The sequence below is a fragment of the Tauraco erythrolophus genome, chromosome 2 (genome assembly GCF_009769465.1).
Source record: "Tauraco erythrolophus isolate bTauEry1 chromosome 2, bTauEry1.pri, whole genome shotgun sequence".
Classification (NCBI taxonomy): Eukaryota; Metazoa; Chordata; class Aves; order Musophagiformes; family Musophagidae; genus Tauraco; species Tauraco erythrolophus.
Window position 1 is genome coordinate 75,656,884 of NC_141466.1, and position 21,189 is coordinate 75,678,072.

At 41.9% G+C, this 21,189-nt stretch overlaps 1 protein-coding gene across 1 annotated transcript in view; it reads right to left on the minus strand.

Annotated features, from left to right (window-relative positions):
• Window positions 1-21,189, minus strand: part of PPP1R14C (protein phosphatase 1 regulatory inhibitor subunit 14C) — a 53,735-nt gene that overhangs the window by 4,625 nt on the left and 27,921 nt on the right. The window contains exons 2-3 of the mRNA XM_086625220.1: window positions 7,989-8,072; window positions 6,624-6,656 (exon numbers count right to left, since the gene is read on the minus strand). Coding sequence (XP_086481346.1) covers window positions 6,624-6,656; window positions 7,989-8,072 — 117 coding nt within the window. The remainder of the gene's footprint in view (window positions 1-6,623; window positions 6,657-7,988; window positions 8,073-21,189) is intronic.

Consider the following 21,189-nt stretch of genomic DNA (forward strand, 5'->3'; position numbering starts at 1 on the left):
TGCTCCTCTATTCTTCCAATATTGCTATGGGTATTTGTAAGCTGTATCCATGAGTACTTGCTGAAATGAAAACATGCAAGCTTAACTCTCTCCAACGCTGTAGTACAACATAGGGCAAATCTCAGCAGGCATATAGTTTCAGTTCACAGAATTCAGAGTGGTCAAATGGATGAAGAAACCATGTTTTTCTAGATATGCATTTGTCTGCATTGCTTTTAAATATGCATATTTCTTAGCTTTTGTTCTCTACAAAAAATCCTACTTGATTTGAAGTAATATGGACACAATACAGCTACTGTGACTTAATTTACCACCTATCAGCTGAACTACAGTAAACATCTGAGCTTCTAGGCTCCCTCAGATGTAATACAGTACACTGCACTAAGGCTCTAGGACAAATCTTTAGTTATTATTGCTTCAAATGGGTATCCTACATATTGCTGCCTAGTGATTATATTAAAAAACAAATAGTAACATGAATTTGAAAGAATTCTAACATAGCAGGATCAAAGAAAAATATGGTCCTTCAAAATTTTAGGGATTCATTTCAAAAGGGTTGAGCTTTCTATTCATATCTGCATACTAAGTACATACATTATCTGAAGAGATACTCAAAATAACTTTTAGTTTTAAAAAAAAAATATCACAGTGCTTGGACCACTCCAAAATGCTGTATCACAAGCCTGTAATTTGCTCCAACTAGAAACTAAATTTGGAGAAACACGTAGTTAAGTAAACACTTCTCTACCTTTCTCAAGCATTAAAAGCTGCTGAAATAGTCCAGCCACTGAAGTAACTGAGAAGTCAGTGACTTAAATCTCTGACCAAATTCTCCATATGCACAGCAATTCAACAGTTTGGGGAAATCATACTGAAAATTGTTATTAAAGTTCCCAGCAAAATAACCTCTTATGATGCGACTTCATCTCCTTTTTCTCCTAGTTTGCACTGAATGAAGAATTATACTAGCAAGATGGTCTGTATAGATTTAATCTTCCCTTCCTGAGTGGTAGAGATCTCTAGTCCATTTGCCTGAAGCTTTGTATGTTTCTATGAGAAAAGAAAGAAGCAAAGAAACTCCAAATCGAATTTATCCAGTTCTCTTCAAAGATCAGTTATCTGCAGACATGGTGTAGCTCAACTACATACTTCAGAGTCTGTAAACAAAAAATTGCCCACTTATTCGATTTCTCTCCCATAGTAGTTTAAGAGTCTCCTCGTCATTTCTCCTGTCACCCACTTTTAGCAGTCCCACTGGCAGAAGCTCTAATTCACATCAGCCACAAATATTTCAGATTTTCTCCAAAGCCCATTCTAAATGGGTGGTCTTGCTGCTACCAATAGCAGAGACGCAATAACACAGATTTAGCCAGCCTCCTTCAAAGTATATGTTTCAACAAAACCTCATTGATTTCACACCCATAATAATCTTCCTCTAAATAAGAGTCTATTGTCAAGTATCAAAACCCTATCATCAAGACAACAGATTATGTTTCAATTTCTTCGTTACATTCACTGCTAACATGAGACTCAAAACTCCCTGTGACCTACATTAAGATTCTCCATCACATAGACAGAATTGAGACAGCAACTTGACAAAGGTCTAGGTGGAATTTTCCACAGGCAATGCATGGCACTGAGTGAAGCACTGGCTGCTCTCTGGCACATGGGTGATGCAGGAGGATGCTGTTGCTCCCTGCTGCTTTTCAACCACAAAAAATTTGGTCAGGGCACTGATCTTGCAGACAGCATACTCTAAGTTAGTGCAGTCCTAGAAATCAATTGCTATTCTCTCACATCATGTCAAGCCTTGTCTTATGTCAAGAATACACGTACCGCTTCTGAACTAGGTATGATAGAGAGAAGAGAGAAGGGGAAGCAGAGGAAGTGTAAATCATCTGAAAAATACTTCTAGCACTGTTTAATTCTGCAGGGTGGGAAGATGAACTGGCAGATGAAGTTGCTAAGCCACTATCCATCCTATTTGAGAAGTTGTGGCAGTTCAGTAAAGTTCCCACTGACTGGAAAAGGGGAAACGTAGCCCCCATTTTGAAAAAGGGAAGACACAGGGAACTACAGGCCAGTCAGTCTCACCTCTGTGCCTGGCAAGATCAAGGAGCAGATCCTCCTGGCGACTATGCTAAGGCACATAGAAAACAAGGAGGTGATTGGAGACAGCCAACATGGCTTCAATAAGGGCAAATCCTGCCTGACTAATTTGGTGGCCTACTATGATGAGGTTACAGCATTGATGGATAGGGGAAGAGCAACTGACATCATCTACCTGGACTTGTCAAAAGCATTTGATACTGTCCCACACAACATCCTTGTCTCTAAATTGGAGAGACATGGATTTCACAGATGGACTACTCAATGGATAAGGAACTGGCTGGATGGTCAGACTCAAAGAGTTACAGTCAATAGCTCGAAGTCCAGGTGGAGACCAGTGATGAATGGCATTCCTCAGGGGTCAATATTGGGGCCAGTGCTGTTTAACATCTTTGTCAGCAACATGGACAGTGGGATTGAGCGCACCCTCAGTAAGTTTGCTGACCACACCAAGTTATGTGGTGTGGTCAACATGCTGGAGGGAAGGGATGCCATCCAGAGGGACCTTGACAGGCTGGAGAGGTGGGTCTGTGCAAACCTCATGAAGTTCAACAAGGCCAAGTGCAAGATCCTGCACGTGGGTCAGGGCAATCCGAAGCACAAGTACAGGCTGGGTGGAGAATGGATTGAGTGCAGCACAGAGAAAAAGGACTTAGGAGTGCTGGTCGATGAGAAGCTCAACATGAGCCAGCAATTCTGGGCTGCATCAAAAGAAGCGTGGCCAGCAGGTCGAGGGAGGTGATTCTGTCCCTCTACTCTGCTCTTGTGAGACCCCACCTGGAGCACTGCGTTCAGCTCTGGGCCCCCAACACAAGGACATGGACCTGTTGGAGTGAGTCCAGAGGAGGGTCACAAAGATGATCCAAGGGCTGGAGCACCTCTGCTCTGAAGACTGGCTGAGAGAGTTGGGGTTGTTCAACCTGGAGAAGGAAATGCTCTGGGGACACCTTCTAGCAGCCTTCCAGTACTTAGAGGGCCTACAAGAAAGCTGGAGAGGGACTTTTTACATGGGCGTGTAGTGATAAGACAAGGGGCAATGGCTTTAAACGGAAAGAGGGGAGATTTAGATTAGATCTAAGGAAGAACTTCTTCACTCAGAGGGTGGTGAGACACTGAAACAGGTTGCCCAGAGGAACTGCGGATGTCCCATTCCTGGAAGTGCTCAACACCAGGTTGGATGAGGCTTTGAACAACCTGGTGCAGTGAAGGGTGTCCCTGCCCACAGCAGTGGAGTCAGAACTAGATGATCTTTGAGGTCCCTTCCAACCCAAATCATTCTATGATTCTATGAGTCAAAGCACTGTCCACATTTGAGATCCCAAAGCCTATGCCTTGAGTCAGGCAGCTATTCAACTTCTCTTCAACAAGTGCAGCTTAACTATGTGGAGCAAGGAGATTGTGGCTCAAGTAAAAGGATGTGAAGTATAAATAAAAGTCACATATTGCAGTGATTAACACCAATAAAACATACTTTACAGTTTGCTAGTTACCAAATGTATCTATTAGCCACTGTTGTTTTTTTTTAAATTATGTTTGTAGAAACAGCCAAGTTGGCAAATTGTGCCCAGAAATTATTTTTAGTTTCTGGCACACTTCATAAAACTAACTTTTAATGACTGAATGACACAGTCACATTGCATACGAATCTTGATTAGCAGATCAGCATTTTAATTTAAGGATCATTAACGTAAACTTAAATAGCACCCAAAAATCATACTGAGTATGCACACTATCCTGATTAACCTTTTGTTGCCTTGTTTGGGTAAACTACATGACTTTGGAACAAGGTTCCCACATTAAACGTATTTCCATACAAATTAAAACAGTCATGATTGTTACCTTAGAAAAGCTTTTAGAACTGTAAAGCACATTGACCAGTCTAGCTATATTTCCCTTAGAAGAAAGGTTTCATAGCAGTTCCTCATAAGTTACTGTCAGCTACTAATTTATTACAGAACCTGAGAATCCCTGCCACCTTTCAAGTAACCTGGATAACTCTGCTTCTTCTGATGAAAAATCAGTCCAGAACACATGCAAAAATTCCTCAGTCTTTCCCTAACCTTTAGGCTAAGGAAAGACACTAAACAAAATTGACTTAAGATATATGTTCGTGGGGTTTTTTTTAAACAGATGGGATAAGAGCTTCAAATTATTAAGCTTTCTGCCTGTACTATTTTTCCTTATGTTCTCAATAGCGGAGACATCATATTACTTAATTTTTCCCCCCTGTTAGAGGCTACTGCCTTTCGCAAACTGTGTAACTTGACACTAAAATCCCTCGTGCACTTGATTGACTGTGTTTGATTGATCAAGAGAAATTCCATCCACTCACATCCATTCTCCACAAATCTTCTAGAAATCCTCTCACAACCCAATTACCTCAATAGTTTTGAATGATCTGCAAATACAAAAGGATTGCAGATTTTCTAGACAAGCTGTGGATCCTCATATAGCAAGTTTAAGCCAACTTAAAAGCTGTTCTTAGTCCACAAATGGCAGGTTAAAAATCACTATTTTTAAGTGGTCTAAGTTAGCAGCCATGCAGTATTACTGGGTTTATCATGCTACAGATGAAGAAAAGCTGCTGTTGTGAAACCTGTCCTGGAAAATTACTCCCATTTTGGCAACTATCCTCACAGAAGAGTGGACTAAGTACTCCTCTCAACTTGGTTATCTCAAAATATTGTCAAGGAAGATGGATATTCTCCTAGGTAAAGGAGTTGCCTGCATCTCATCCCATCAGCAGAGGACTGAAGAGACAAGTCACAAGTTCAGTATTAAACTCTCACTTTTGATCCAAATGCCTTGAGGACAGTCAAGCACACCCGTCCAGGATGTTGTTTTCTGTGAGCTGCCACGCCAACTTAATTTACCCCTACTGCACAAGTTTCCTGCAGTTTTATGACCAAGATTTCCAGTGGAAAACTCACTAACTACTGTCATATACCCTTATCAGAGCTCTGAATTTGTCCTTGCATCAAGCATCAAAATTTAGAGCTAAGAAAAACAATTTATATTGTATGTTCAATGAATTAAAAAGAAGGGTAATTATTTGCTTCTCTGTCTTCCTCATCTGCCTTCAGATAACATGAGATAACAAGCCAGTACATGAGTGGCTGCTAAACTCTCAGCAAGTTGTTTCTCTCACCCACTCGTGACCCCCACTTTCTCTCACTAGCCTGTGACAAGAACCATGTCAGGCTCTGCATGCCATATCAGTCTTTATACTTATCTTACAAAGAACTGCTAAGGTTCAACAGCACTTGCTGAGAAAAGGCTGGAGCAGCCTGACAGAGGTCATCTGTAGTGTAGCTTTGCTACAGTGAGACATCTGAAGACCTGATTTTTTGGCCTGGCATCTCCATATTGGGAGGTTGTGTTATCTGCTGTAAAGAAACCACAGTACAACACAGACCAAGCTATACAAGTGTTACAATGCAAGTCTTTCTGGGTCAATCCCCAACACCATCAGAAAATTAGTACCAGCAATTTTAATAGCAATTCTGGAGAACTTTCCTAATCTACTACAGAAATCAAGAAGAATGGAAAAGCCCTGAAGAAAGTATCTGATGGACTGGGATTTATCTATTTAACCATAACAGTGGTTCTTCCTGACAGCCTGACTATTCTTGCCCCAGTAGTTTAAGTGGCTACAGCTACAGATGTTACACAGGAACCAAGCTATTTGCAGCCTTGTTTCAAAACCCAAACATCTGGCTTCGAGTCACACAGCTGAACTGTCTCTGACTAGGGGAATCCTGTAAGCTACCCACTCTTAATATACTGTGCAGCAGCTGCTGGTGGGAAAGCACTAACTCTATACATTGAACCAAGAAACTGATCCACAACCTAGACACCTTTTTTTTTTTACAATGATTCCAAGTGTTTGGTGCAATACTTACTCTTCCTAGTATGCACACACTGCTATATAAGAAGTAGGCTACAACGGCACTGGACACATTAATGGATATTCAAGTTGAAAGTTGAGTACTTTTAACTAAATACTGCTAGTTCAGGTTGTCCCATGATTGTATTCAAGTCCATTCACAAAAGCAATTAGCTGAGATACATATCTACGTAGCAGTTCCCAGAACAAACAATTTTACAGTTAGAGATAAAATTAAACAGCTTCACATTGAAGAGCACACAGTCCATCTCTCAAGTTGAAGTTTCATGTGAATATAGTACGGGTTTAGCCATCTGATGAGATTTGTGTTTAGTTCTCTTGTAACATGACAGTTAACTCAAAGCAGCAGTAAAGTCAATGAGGACACTACAGAAGACAATATTGATACTTCATCTGAAATGATCCACAGTTCCTCCACAGGGCCCAATCTTGTTCTGACTGTAGTCAAGTGACAGGCACAGACATTCCCAGGATATAAAGTCTCAAGCCCATCAGCCCCCCATTAATATTCCTGTATTTACTTTACCATAAGTATTGAAAAGTTACTTTAGTTTGAACATAGCTACACTTCCCACAAGTGAACGGTATTTAAGAAAAGTCTTTTTACCTCTGTTGGTTTGTAGCAATCTACAAGAGTTTCCTAGAAGCAAAACATGAAAGCGTCAGTTCCAATACAGAACAACAGTGAGCATAAACAAATCTACAGTATGAAACCTGGCAAGGGAGTGGGAAAACGAGCAAGAACCAGGAATCACTGGATGAAGATGCTACTGAAAATTGAGCATTGTAGCAAGTCAACTTTGCTTCCTAGGTGGACCAGAATGATCTGCAACAGGTGAGAAATGATGGCTTCTTCCTCCAGGTTGGAAGTTACAAAATTCCTCTCTCCAAGAAAAACTGAAGAGAGGAGAATCCAAGATCATTTCTCCCAGGAATAAACATGTGAAAGGTAGCTTTCTGTGAGGGCATCACAGTCTTTGTAATGCAGAAATACACGTTAGCTAGATCGAGCATTCCTAGCAGGGCAGCTGCAGCAGCTAGTTTAGGCAGAAGCAAAGCTACTTAATGAATGTTGAGCAAACAGCCTGAGGCCATGCCCCATGTCTCTGGCTGGGCAGTGGGCACTAAGAAAAGGGTGCCAATAGGCACTGCAAATCAGATGTAGTGCATCTAAGCACCAAGTTAGTCACCTCCTAGAAGTGAGCCGAGGTGTAAACCACTGCTCTGGGACAGGTCTCCTTCCTTTAGGGCATCTGAAAAGATTAAACAGAGACTCTCATATTGGTTTTACATCTTAATTTAGATATATGTGTATCTAAGACAATAATGTTTCTTTTCTTCTCCTCATTCTTCCATTCATTAACTTTTACTTCAAGCAGGATTCAGAGAATTAGAGAGCTAATTTGAATTTTGTAATTTCAGCAGACAGCTTCTGAATTTCCCTACTAATTCCTGTTGCTGATCCTCATCCTTTCCTCAAGCTTCTAGATAAGTTACTCCAAGATAACTCAATGGGTTCCAATTTCTAGCTAGTATAGACAAAGTTTCCAGTATCCTAAGGATGAGAAAAGATTTCTGGTTTGTATATGCATGTCTGTTTATTTCTGCTGCTGCAATGAGTCACAGAAACTATCTGGTCATAACAAATGACTCTCAGCCACATCGTTTTTCTATGTGGCTGTTCTTTATTTTATACACTTTAAAAAAATACAAAAAAGTAGAAAAAATCTGTCTCAGTATATCACCCTATATTAACAGATTCTTTGAACTTTTTTTTTTACTTCTGTTATCACCTGCCTTCCAGAAATTTGTCTTAAACAATCTGTACAGTCCAGCAGATTATGCTAAACTCAGAACTAGGAACCCCTCAGTTCTAATTATTTACTTACAGTAGATTCAACCAAACACAAGATATGGACCCAGATGCATTAATTCAGCCACATTCTGATTTAAAATTAGAAAATAGTATTACCTGTAATTTGAGAGCTCTCTCTTCTTCATTGGCTGCATCAAGAAGGTCATCAATGTCAATTTCTACATCTGGCATCTCTTCTTCCTGAGAGGCAAGAATTCCCACTTAGTCCATAGAGATATCCTTTAACTAACCTCAAAAGCAATCTAGTGATAGAACACATAACCCCATCTGCCTGGAGTGAGACAAGAAGGAAATCAGTAAGAGATGGTGGCTTGACTTCCTGCTCCCAGGCCAGCAGAAGGCCAAGTCCCAGCCACACAGGCAGTGACAGCTCTTAAGCTACCCTTCCCTCACAGTTGGGAGCTGTTACTAACCCATGCCCAGCAGCACAAGTCATGCTATTCTCACAGTACTGGGCAAGAGAATGAAGAAGAGGTCAGGGAAAGGGAAGTAGATAAAAGCTGCAGCAAGCCACAAAATTGCTTTGAAAGCATTCTGGACTGGTCTGCTGATTTTGTTACACTATGGAAGATCTCCCTTGCTCAAAGTTGACTCACAAGGATGACATACATGCCCCGTCAGCAGACCTTAGATTTCCAGCGAAGCACGAAGTCTAAGGAATACAGTATTTTAGGGAAACTTTTTTAAACCTCCTCCATCCATACGCTTCTCCCGCTGCATCACTAGCACATCAGACATGTTGTTTCTCAAGTCAGAGAGGCAGCCCACACATTTTGAAGGACTCCTGAGTTCTGAAATCCCAATGAGAATTCATCATCCACAGATATCACATTTTATTGCATTTACAGTTATGTAAAAAAATCTGCTAGCCATTTTTTGCTTTTTCTCATCATAAAAGGCACTTTAAAATGGTAACGTAGCACGTCACTGCACATACAAAACACTCTGGTCTCAGCCACTCCCAACACTTATCTGGGTGTGAGGAAGAAGGAGAGAAGCAGGATGATTAAGCTCCTCATTCCCTGCCTCTGCAGGAAAGTGTGCAGAAACACGATAGCACAGCCATGCAGGCTATTAGACTCGATGAATAAGAATATACAAGGCACATCCTTTGCCCAGTTAGCAGGTTCACTCTTTTTCAACATGCATTTTAGTCAGAAAAGAAGCGTGGGCATGCGCTGGAGATGAATCACAAAAATACTACTGACTGTAACACAATTTGGCAATAGAGGAGTTTCTAACCTTATGCTATAGACTCATTAGCAATTTAAACAGGTAGAAGAGGAGAGCAAAGTAGTCTTCCACAGACTACAAAAACATTCAGTAAAAGCCATCAGAATTGGAAGGGATAAAGATTAATCCATAATGGTGGTACACTTAGTAGCTTATTATCCCAACCCTACACTAATTTGCATATCACGCTAAGAACCAGAAATTCCCCAAACAGACAACAAACCTCCTGAAGATTTAACCTAAGCAGCTCATTATAAATACTGTTAAGATAGGGTGCCTAGAGTTATCATTAATACTGTAAACTTATCAAAATACGCATCCATGGACTTGAGTAAATGCCAACTGAGCATCTGTCTGGGCTCAGAAGTGCTGTTCAGCACATTGAATATTTTGTCAGATACACATTTTGAGTTCCTGCCTGTCCAAGTGGCATTCTGGCACACTGAAACAACATTGAAAGCGACAGTGAGGGGGAATTCCCTGGAAGGTATATAATGCTTTTTTGTGATCACAATTCATTGAAGCTGAGCACTCCTGAAAGGTTAGTTTTACTCTGATTGGTACCAGTCAAGTGGGAGAAATCCTTGCTTCTATCCCTCTCCACTCTTATCTTCTTCAAATCAACCTTCTCCTACATCTTCAAGGTTCACACTGCCATCAGTCCAGAGGACAGCTGTAACAATAATTCAGTGAAGCTTTGGTGTAAGAGGTAACAGTTCCTCTGCATCAACTAAAGCCATAAAAAATAACTTGAGAATATTTCAGAAATTAAAGACTATAATTGCATCTGACATCCTGGCATTTAATTAAGTTATATTTTCTGTAAAAAAAATCATGCATATCTTCATCGCTTCACAGTAGATTTCAACTCTGATACAACACAAATGGTGGAGAGAAGCCCAAAGAGGTAACACTTGCTCCTATTTTTGACTGAATGAACAAACATAATCAAAGCATTTCTCCTGCCTGCAGATCAAGAGTTTTATGTTAGGCATGAAAAACATGTGCTTAGGTCAGGAGCCTAACCACTTCACAACAGCTGTAATGACAGAAGGAAGAAAGTCATGTCTTCTGTTTGCCTGACTTTATTGGCGAGATAAGCATGGTTGATCCTACTACAGTTAAGCAGCTAGATCCAGATTAGACTGGGGCAAGCCTGAAAGCAGCTGTGCATAGCTGAAGGGTGGTATTTCAAGGGTCTTGTTAATGCCATGAGGCTGTGCAAGAAAACCGAAGAACTGCCATGTTCTGTCCAGTGAGAGGGAGACAAGGTGTTACAAATAGCAGATGATGGTGAGAAAAGAAACCACAAGCAGCATGCTGACCAGGAGCAGCCTCCAGAAAAAGCTAAAACTGAAGAAGGCATGGAGGTTGCAGGTGCAAACACCCATCAACTGAAAGGGTTGAGGGAGGGGAGGATGGACACTCTCCGTTTAAGCACCCTCTCCAGTTTGCATTAACAATGTAGGCAGGACATGAGTTGATTTCTGTTTGAGCATTCATTTGAGTACTACTTGGGAGTACTGGTGGACTAGAAGCTCAATATGAGCCGGCAATGCACTCTTGCGGCCCAGAAAGCCAACCGCATCCTGGGCTGCATCAAGAGGAGCGTGGCCAGCAGGTCGAGAGAGGTGATTCTTCCCCTCTACTCTGCCCTCGTGAGACCTCACCTGGAGTACTGCGTCCAGTTCTGGAGCCCCCAACATAAGAAGGACATGGACCAGTTGGAGAGGGTCCAGAGGAGGGCCACGAAGATGATAAGAGGGCTGGAGCACCTTTCCTATGAGGACAGGCTGAAAGAGTTGGGGCTGTTCAACCTGGAGAAGAGGAGGCTCCGGGGTGACCTTATAGCGGTCTTCCAGTACCTCAAGGGGGCCTACAAGAAAGATGGGGAGAGGCTGTTCAGGAGGGCCTGTTGTGATAGGACAAGGGGTAATGGTTTTAAAATAGAGGGAGGTAGATTCAGATTGGATATTAGGAAAAAATTTTTTACCATGAAAGTTGCAGAACACTGGAACAGGTTGCCCAGAGAGGTGGTGGATGCTCCATCCCTGGAGACGTTCAAGGCCAGGTTGGACGAGGCCCTGAGCAACCTGATCTAGTTGGAGATATCCCTGTTCCTTGCAGGGGGGTTGGACTAGATGACCTTTGAAGGTCCCTTCCAGCCCTAACCATTCTATGATTCAAAAGACAAAAAATTTCACCAAAGTTAGCTTCTGTGCTATTTAATGCAACTTAAATTCAACCTTGCATTGGAAGACAGCCCCATGGTTATTTAGGTTGCACGAACTCTTTGCAGGCTAGCAGCAAAGACCTTGGCACACAGACATGCTTTAAGCAGTAAATAGCCGTAGCAGTTTAAGACATTACAATCTCTCCAACCATTTGCTATTTAGCCTCTGGCAGAGGTGTTCACTGCCCCAATAGTGAATGGAAGAGAATCAGGTGAGCATCTCTTTGTGAGACCAGGAAAAAGGTCTGACAGCCTCTGAAACCACCAGCAGCTTAAGCCAAAGGGCTGGATTTTGCAGGGGCAGCTGAAGAACACTTGCACACTCTGGTCTGCTGACCCTGAGGACAGCACCACAGCACAGTAAAAGCAGGTCCAACATAGTTGCAAGTATTTACTAATAAAACATTTATCTGTGGCTTTAAAATTTAAAGGGCAATAGTCACCTTGTGGATAAAGTTCCCACTATAAACCCAACTCTCAAACAAGCCTGCTGTCCCTCATCCTCACTGCCCATTCACTGTGCATCATCTCATTTGCAGTGCTGGGAAATAATGAAAAAGGTTTGTTTGGGTTTTACTTTAGATTTTAAGTTTGAGGGAGAAAGGAGAAGTTAAGTGCAGCAAGAGAAGTTAAAGACATCATTTGTGCAGTGAGTTTAGAAGCACCTCAAAGGACAGCAAGAGAAAGATGAAGGAAAAGGAAGGAAAGACCATTCAATTCAGATCTATGAAAGTTTCAGACTGTATGAGTCAAGGATTTCTCTCAACGTCCTGGAAGACAGCCAGCGTAAGCGATCAAAACCAAACTAGAAAATAGGACCAGTTCTTCTAGAAATATCCGTTCAATATATGAAAAGATTGGGTTTTGGGTTATAGGGGTTTTGTTTGAGAGACATCTGCCAGACATCTAATACAGTCAACTCTAAACAAGTTCATCTGCAGATACGGATGGTACTGTCCCAATACAAGACAATGTATAAGTCTCAGGATGATGAATAAAAGTGTCATAAATTACCTTAACTAGAAGTCACTGGTGGGATTATGAATGCACTCAGTGCAGGTAAAAGAATACTCCCAAATAGTCATTTGTATGAAACACAAAGGAAAAACCCATGCGTTCCTTGTTTCAAAACATTCAGTTCTTTTGGGGACTTATGGGTCAGGGTAAAAGTAGATAAAAAACAAGAATAAATAGAATAGTTTAAGTGATCAAAAATTATGAATCTATAATCAAAGAAAGCTCTTTTTGACTTAAGGCTGACCCTAGTTAAGTGGAGAGACAAAATACAACAGCTAAAACAAAGCTGTTAGCAACACAAAAAGACTGCTAGTATCTATTGATTTGTATGAGGAACAGAAGATGAGGAAAGGATGTTAGAGACAGCAAGAAGAGACTCAAGTTCCAGGGCTGGGGACACTTGCAGTAGGATCTTCAGTGGTACAATCCAATTACTGAATGACCATATGTTTTCTCCAATCTTCACTCAGAGGGTGGTGAGGCACTGGAACAGCTTGCCCAGAGAAGTTGTAGATGCCCTACCACTGGAATTGTTCAAGGGCAGGTTGGATGAGGCTTTGAGCAACCTGGTGTAGTGGAGGGCTTCCCTGCCCATGACAGGGGAGTTGGAACTAGATAATCTTTGAGGTCCCTTCCAACCCAAACCATTCTATGATTCTATGATAATCCTAAAATATTAACAGTAGTAATGCCATTACAGACATCAGACACGATCACCTGATGTTAGACATACAAAAAAAGAAATCATTCTCTCTCATTTCTGTTGGTCCAGGTGAACTGGTTCATAGAACAATTAATATTAGTTTGCACAGCTGATAATCTGTGAATGCATTTAGGATGCTGCTCCCAGTATGATACAATCCTTATGATGCAGTTAGATACTATTTTCTCCCCCATCAGACACTTATTTCATTAGCAACCAGCCAGTCGAATACGTAATCTCAAAGGAAACAGAGTGCAAGGCCCCACAGCCCGGAGCACATGCCATCTAGTCTTGGCTTCAGCTGAGAGTTAGAAAAGCCTGTGTTGCACCCAGGCTGTTCTAACCAGAGCAGCAGTCTCTTCCATCGACACCAAGTTTATCTTTCTTCATTACTCTTGTTCGTTAAATAAAAGTGCAGAGAAATTAAAGGCAACTAAGTACCACCCAGCCGCTTGCTCACTTTTCCCTGGCAGGATGAGGGAGAGAATTGGAAGAGTAAAAATGAGAAAACTCATAGGTTGAGATAAAGACAGTTGAACAGGTAAAGCAAAAGCCACATACGCAAGCGAAGTAAAACAGGGAATTCCTTGACCACGCCCCAACAGCAGGCAGGTGTTCAGCCACCTCCAGGAAAGCAGGGCTCCATCATGCGTAACGATTACTTGGGAAGACAATCATCAACACTCCAAATGTCCCCCCCTTCCTCCTTCTTCCCCAAGCTTTATATACTGAGCATGATGTTATACAATATAGAATATCCCTTTGGTCAGTTTGGGCCAACTGTCCTGGCTATGCTCGCTCCCATCTTCTTGCAAACCTGGTAGAGCATGGGAAACTGAAAGTCCTTGACTGCTTAACAACCACTAAAAACATCAGTCTAGTATCAGTATTGTTCTCATACTAAATCCAAAAACATAACACTATACCAGCTACTATGAAGAAAATTAACTCCATCTCAGACAAAACCAGCACACAATATTACCAGATTTGTCCACTCATTTCAAGTTAGTGATCCTACAGTTTCTGAATAATCATAATTTATCTGTAGCATTGTGCCTACAGAAACTTTCTCCTGTGCTGAGCCTGTTTTCAAGCCTGACCTCACATGGATCAAGTTAAATACCCAGAAAGAGACGGACACTTAAGAGTCCATCTGTCAACAGAACAGCCCAGTATCCCACAGGAACACCAAGTGCACCTACAGCTACATAACATGGTATGAATGGCTGGTTAAAAGTCAAGGACACAATGGTTTATCTATATAGTCCAGATCTGGTCTACCCTCACCACTGGAACTAGCAGAGGACTGTGCCCATAGCCTCGCACACACACCACTAGAGGGAGGTAACACTTTACAAACACTACAAGGGCCCCTGAAGTTGCTGGTAGGGCTTGGAAAAGTCTTTTGAGATCTAGACTCAGTTCTCAGGTCTGGAGAACAGAGGTCTAGCTCTTGTCCTCAAGCATCCATTTCCCTCTGCTCCTGCTGTTAAGAATTTAGTCCTCATGTTTTACTCTCGTGGCTTGGTTTCTGCAAAATCCTACCTCCTCTGCTCCTACTTTTTGGGATATTGCTTCTACCTCCTTCCTATATACCTTTCTACCTCAGCTGAGGGCCAGAGGAAGGATCACTGCAAGCAGAGAAAGGAGTAAGACTCAGCTCCCAGGCACTGTGACCAGGGCTCCCTGCCAAGACAAACTGCAAGAGCCCAGCCCCTCCTAGTTCCCCTATAGAAGAAGCTTGTTCACTTAAGACAATCTTTGTGCTTATTGCCAAACTTTAACAAGTTTGAACACATGACAAGCACAAGTGAAAGCGGAGGGGAGATGCTCGATTAAACTGAGAACGCTTTCATAAACTGGCCACAGGCATCTCTAACACAAGGCAAGTCTGCTCCCTCCTGAATTTCCAAGGCCAGACATACTAGCATTTCAATTGAAATGTTGAAAGCCCTCATATGATGTGGAAAAACACTTTTTTCCTCCCAATTTTAGTCTCAACATCAGAAATAACTGAACTTTTACCTAAAAAATATTTCCAAGATGTTCCAGCTGAGGCAGGCATCTACTGCAAAGCTCTTCAGCTCAGATTATTTCCATTTGGACAAGTTTAACATTTTAAAAGTGTGTTTTCCAGTTGTTAAATCAAGAGCAATGCCAAGAACAATGCTTATGGGGCTCTCTGTAGAGGAATACACTCCTTGCTGTGAAGAAGAGGGGAAGCTTACCTTGGCATCATCAGCGCCTGGCCATAAAGAGGACACAAAAAAGCTGCAAGGAAAGGATACTAAGCTAGATGAGAAGGATGGACAGACAGAACAGACCCACACAATGACAGCATCTACGGAGGCAGATACAGCTGGGCCTTAGGTTGCTCAGCCCGTGTACACAAACCGCACGGTCAAGAAACTACAGCTGCATTAGTGCAGCTTTCAGACCAAGAGATGCTCTGCCAACAGAGCATTTACATTCAGGTGCCATAGTTTATTAACACAGCAATCAGACTTCCAGACCAAAGCTTACCCACATCCACCTGGCTCAGAGAAGAAAGAGCTAGCTAGCTAAAGCCTGTCTGCATCTGCCAATTCACTCTATGTTCGTTAGTAGATACGTGGGCAAATAGCCCGAAGCTTATATTAGGAAAAGCACATCTTACTCCCAGGAAATCCCACAGAGGAGACCTGTTGGAGATTCATGTCTGAACTCATGGAACAGGGAGCACTCTCAGGCTCCCAGGTATAAAGTGTAACCTAACAGCATCCCAGATCCATGCCAGTAAGCAACTTCAGTGTGTGCTGCCCCAACCAGACACACAGTATGAGAAAAAGCACAGGACTACATGTCAAAAAGAATACCACCATGCTCCCTGGATAATTCTAAGAGCATGCCCATCCTACTCATCTAGCCAGCCTTCACTGAAACAGCATGGTTAGGAATTTTTCCTTCTCTTTCCTCCTCTTATCCCAACATGAGCAAACACATCCTTCTAACATATTCACTTCAAAACAGAGACAAATTTGCCAAAATAACCTTATTCAAATTAAGTCAGTAAAGTCTGGAAGAACAACACTGACTGGATGGAGGATATGACAGCGACTCAATCCTTTTGCATTTTCCAGGCTAGTACTTTCTGTATAAAACTTACCTTCAATGTATCAGTATGTCCATACACATAATTTTAAGCAGCTGATCAACAAGTGACTTGTGAAAACATGAGTCCTGTGAGCTGAAGCTTTAAAGAGCAGGGAGCTCGTTCTTGACCACCAAAGACTAAGGAAAAGTAAAGAAAGAAGTTTCTTCTTTAGCTTTGATCAACAGCTCATTCATTATTCCTAGTGAAGAGCTACATAGTTTTCACAGTATTGTCAACTGCAAATACTTGAAAAAAAGCACATAGGGCTATAAAACCATATTGTCACAGGGTGACAGCAGCCTCACTCATCTAGATGAACAAACTAAAGTATGCTTTCCAACAGACAGCAAAGGAGTTAAAAGGAAATATGAGACTAGGGGCAAGAGGGGCTTTTAGTCATGTTTCATATAAGCCATTTGCAAGCGTTTTGGTGAAAAATATGATTCCTTTTTTAAAGGCTTGGTGAGATGTCCTAAAGTTAGCCCTAGTTAAAAAACCCCACAACACTAGCTCATGGTACATCTGAAACAAATGTTTTCCTTGGCCAGAACGCAAAAATAAGAAAAAGATCCTGTGAGAATGTCTCCTTAATGGCTAGGACTCTTACAAAATATTCAGGATCACTGATTCCTTTCTGAAGGCTACAAAAAGGGGTAAAGTTGAGCCAAGAGAGAGACAGAAGACGACACACAGCTGAAGTGTAAGGGCAGCCTCTAAGTAGCTTGGAGTCCTCCATACCCACCACTATCCCCATGATCATTTCCTGTTGTACAAGTAGCAGATCAGTTTAAGCAATATGTCCCTTACAGGCAAGGGAGGGACCCAACATTTGGATTTAACCAGGCTCCACAATGACAAGTTTAGAGGTTTTTAAAATTTAAAGGGATGTAGTCAAACTACAAGGACATGCTCCCTCTGAGTTACATTATCTGACAACATAATTTGTCAACTAGTTTTCTTGCAAGCTGCCTGGAAAGCATAAATCATTAGAGTCACAAGTTTGGGGGTTTGGTTTTGGGTAGTGGGAAGGAAGAAGGGATTCAGGACAGAATGACGCCAAGCAGGACAATCCCTGCATACAGATACCACTCTAGGCAAACAGGGACACTAATCCTGTATGTTAGTGTTAGTTATCAATAGCCAACCAAGAACAGCTCAAACATCCTTACTTATGAACAATTACAAAGAAAAAAATATAGTGCAAAACAAATTTTAAAACAACTTCTGGGTGTCACTGAAGGTACATCGTAATGTCCATGTTGTGTCAGGAGTTAGGTACAGCTGTCACTTCAGAATTCAAATGGAAATTAAAAGTCTACTAACAAGGCGGTGATTATACATCACACACAACACATCTGAAATTCTAGTTGTGAACCTCATTAAAGCAATTAATAACAACTGATATTTTCAATAAGCAGAGGAGGAGCCCCCAGTCAAGCCAAGTTTTTCCATTTCATTACCCAAGCTGGCTCTTTCTCATCTCAGTCACTGTAAGCTGTTGTTGTTTGTTTCAAGCTGGCACCACCACAGATCGGCCTCTCCTCTTGGCTCTTGAGCAACTGCAGAGCAGATGAAGTGGACAGATGCTATTCCAGTTACAAGTTCCACTCAAAGAGTCAGCCCCTCTAAAGCAGTAAAATTTATACTATGAAATAGTGCACAAGTACACCAAAATAGCAACAGCACAATCCTGGCACTTTGGTGATACAAAAAGAAGCAACTCTGTTGTGCCTTTAGTTCAGTTGGAATGCCTCTCTCAGCATGGAGGGACCAGGCTTATAGGCAGAGATGAGAAAATCATCCCTCAATGCAACTCCTATGAAAGCTCTCTTTAAGGGCAAGCCTTTGTGAAAGAGGATAGGGAAAGGACCTCCACATCCAGAGCAAGGGTCCCCACTCAGCTTCCCTGAATATCTTCCCCCTCCCCCAGAACACAAGCCTGCCTGCACTGACACTCGACACAGAGGCACCTGCTGTCTTCGCAGATCCCGTTGCACTTTTGCCTTTCCTTCAATTAGAAGGCTAGAGGGCAGAAAGACGACGGCAACACAGCATGATTTCCTCTGGACAAACTGCTCACAGCTACAGGCTGCCCAAACCATGAATTTAAGTCAGCTGCTTGGGTCGTACATCAGAACACGGTTAGCACGTGTAACATTCTACCCTGTATAAGGAGTGGAGGAAAGGTAAGACGGCCAACTGTGACAAAAGTCAGCTGGAAGAGAGGAGAGGGAAGGTTAAGCTAAAGCACAGTGAGACAGGTACAAATACTGCCAAACTATTCACTGAAGTGAAGTTACTCAGGGAAAGGGAGGCAGGGCAAATTTCAGAGGACAACTCTATATATAGAGCCTATGCAACTAAAGGTTTTCTGAATTGGAGCATTAGAAAATCAGGACCACTCCCCTGCTACTGTGTTCTGACGCACCATGGACAGATGCTGCACATGGCATCCCAGCTACCTTAGTGTCACAAAGTTATGCCAACACATGACTTGGAATAAAACATGGTACCACTCAGCATACAACAAAAGAGCAAGTAGTAAGAAAACTGCTGACTCATTTACTTGAAGCTAGCACTTCATAATGGTAGTAGCTTGTAACAGACAAAGCATCAAAACCTCCAAACTGTTCCAATGTAGATTCTGGCCTACCTACACCCAAGAGTGATGGCAACGGGATTTTCAAATGGACGTCAGGGGCTCTCTTCAATCAGTAAAGGCTAATCAGCCACTAAAACTCACTGCATGCTTCTGCATCAATGTGACCACTACTGTCAGAGATGCCTCTGTGTTTACATAGACCATATGAGAAAGCCATGGTGACATCAGCCAAATGGTCTAAAACCAGCACTGCAGAAGAGGAAACCTTGGTCCTCTCTTTCCACAGTTCTCTGTTCTGCTTGCTAGCAGGGCCGCAAAGCTGCTATTTAAAAGAATAAAGCGTTAGGAGAGCTAAAATGGAGTTCTACTGCACTTCAAACTCTGCCAATTCAGCTGAGACTGGGCTTGCCTAGCAGACACACTGTCTACTATCGGTCACCAACACACCCGTCAAGTTTTCTTGGCTGGAAGGAAGACTTTCCATGCTCTCTCAGGCGGCCATGCCTTTTTGTTTAGATGCCCTTAGAGCCAACACAGGCCACGTTTCACTAGCTGCATTCTCCCATCAGCAGCAGGGAGGTAACAGTATGTGTAGATGCAGCCTGCAACTCCATAAACAGCACTGGAGGCTTGTGCAGGCGCCTTGGCTAATAAAGACGAATAACAGATCCTTTCACTTTTCTTCTCCCCACTTCTGTTCAACATTTTTTTCCTCTCAGCTTTTTTTTTTTTTAAATTGTAAGTGAGCTAAGGAAGTAATTTGCAAAAAAATCACCAGGAGCAACTTTTCCTCAATTAGCTGCTAAATGGGCTTTTGTAAAAATAAAAAAATGCATATATACACCACTTTGTTGGTTTTGGGGGGTTTTTTTTAGCAAATTAATCTCTTGGTATCCTGTGTTTTAACAGCAAGTTTGCAAAAGAACTTATTATATAGGTGACAGAAAATACTTATCCTGGGCCCTGGAGTTGCTATTTTTAAGTTTGGCATTTTTCTGTTGCTTGAATGGGTGACTGAAACACTAGTCAGGGGTCACACACTTGCAGAGCTGACTCTGGTCTGTCCATACACAGTAGTTCTTGTATGAGCAGCTGTTTAGGAAGCACTTGCTCAGATCTCCTGCCACAAAGCATCCAACAGTGAGAAACCAAAATAGGCTCTGACTTGGAAGAGAACAGCTTCTAGGAATCCCACACTGGCCAGAAAACAGTTTGGCAAGCCTTGTCTGGTTCACAGCCCCATGATTCATTTAAATACTTCCATTAGTTCATTTGGGAAATGGAAGTTGAGTCAGATTCAACTTGTTATTTACTTTTATTTTACCATATGGGTATTTGATAGCTTCAGAAAAATTGTGACAGACCTTAAAAGTCAGATGGTTTTAACTATGACACTGATGCAGCTGTCCAGTACACCAGAAACATGGCCATGTCTCTTGAATAGGCAGAACACCTCTTTGTGCTTTCCTCTCCTGGCTGGGAAATCCTTGCCTAGTCTACAATGATGCCAACGCAGACGCAGCTGCTAAGTTAGTAAAAGGCATCTATCCCCAACATTTCTCTGGAGACAAAATAGCACAAGCCAGTAAGAAATACAAAAGGAAAGCTTCAGTTCTCCATCACTTGACAATTTAATAAATGTCTCATCTGAAAAGTTTGTATCAATAGAAGACAGATCAAATGAGTAAGTGCTGGAAGGTGAAAGTTGAACATAAAGTTCAGACTATACTCTCTGCATTGGTATGGGTGCATTAATCCTTTCAAAAGGAGGAATTTTCAATGGAAGCATTCAGATCTGTCTTGCATTGAAACACTGTCTTGCCAGCTGGTTTGTTAACTGGGATTTCTGTCTTGCAGCATCATCTCTTCTTCACACTTGTGAAAGCACCATTTCTCTACCTGACATATGTGCTTATAGGTCCTATGTGTTATCTCATCCTCTTTTAGTTAACCTCTAATTGCCAGTAAGTTTTAGCCCACTCTTTTTTCCAAAATCCTTTCATTATATCCAAATGCAGCACATTTGAAAGGAATTTAGGCTTTACACTTCATTTTAGGATACTTCCATTTAAAAGCTCTAAGTCTGGCAAAAATGTCTTCTCATTCATTTAGTTTCAAGTATACACATTCACTCTTTCCTGAGAGCCTCTGAAGAACAGATTGTAAGGAGGCACTGTATTTCCTCATTAAGAGCACATCCTTGCAAACAGAGCACTGAATGCAAGAGAAGAGTTCATCACAAAGAAGTCCAAAGCACCACTAAAATAAAAGCTTTCAGCAAACTCTTTTAAGTCCCAACTCCTTCCACCCATTTCACTATGAAACCCACTACGTCCCTACGGGCAAATTTACCTATCCCAGGGGAGGGGAATCTTC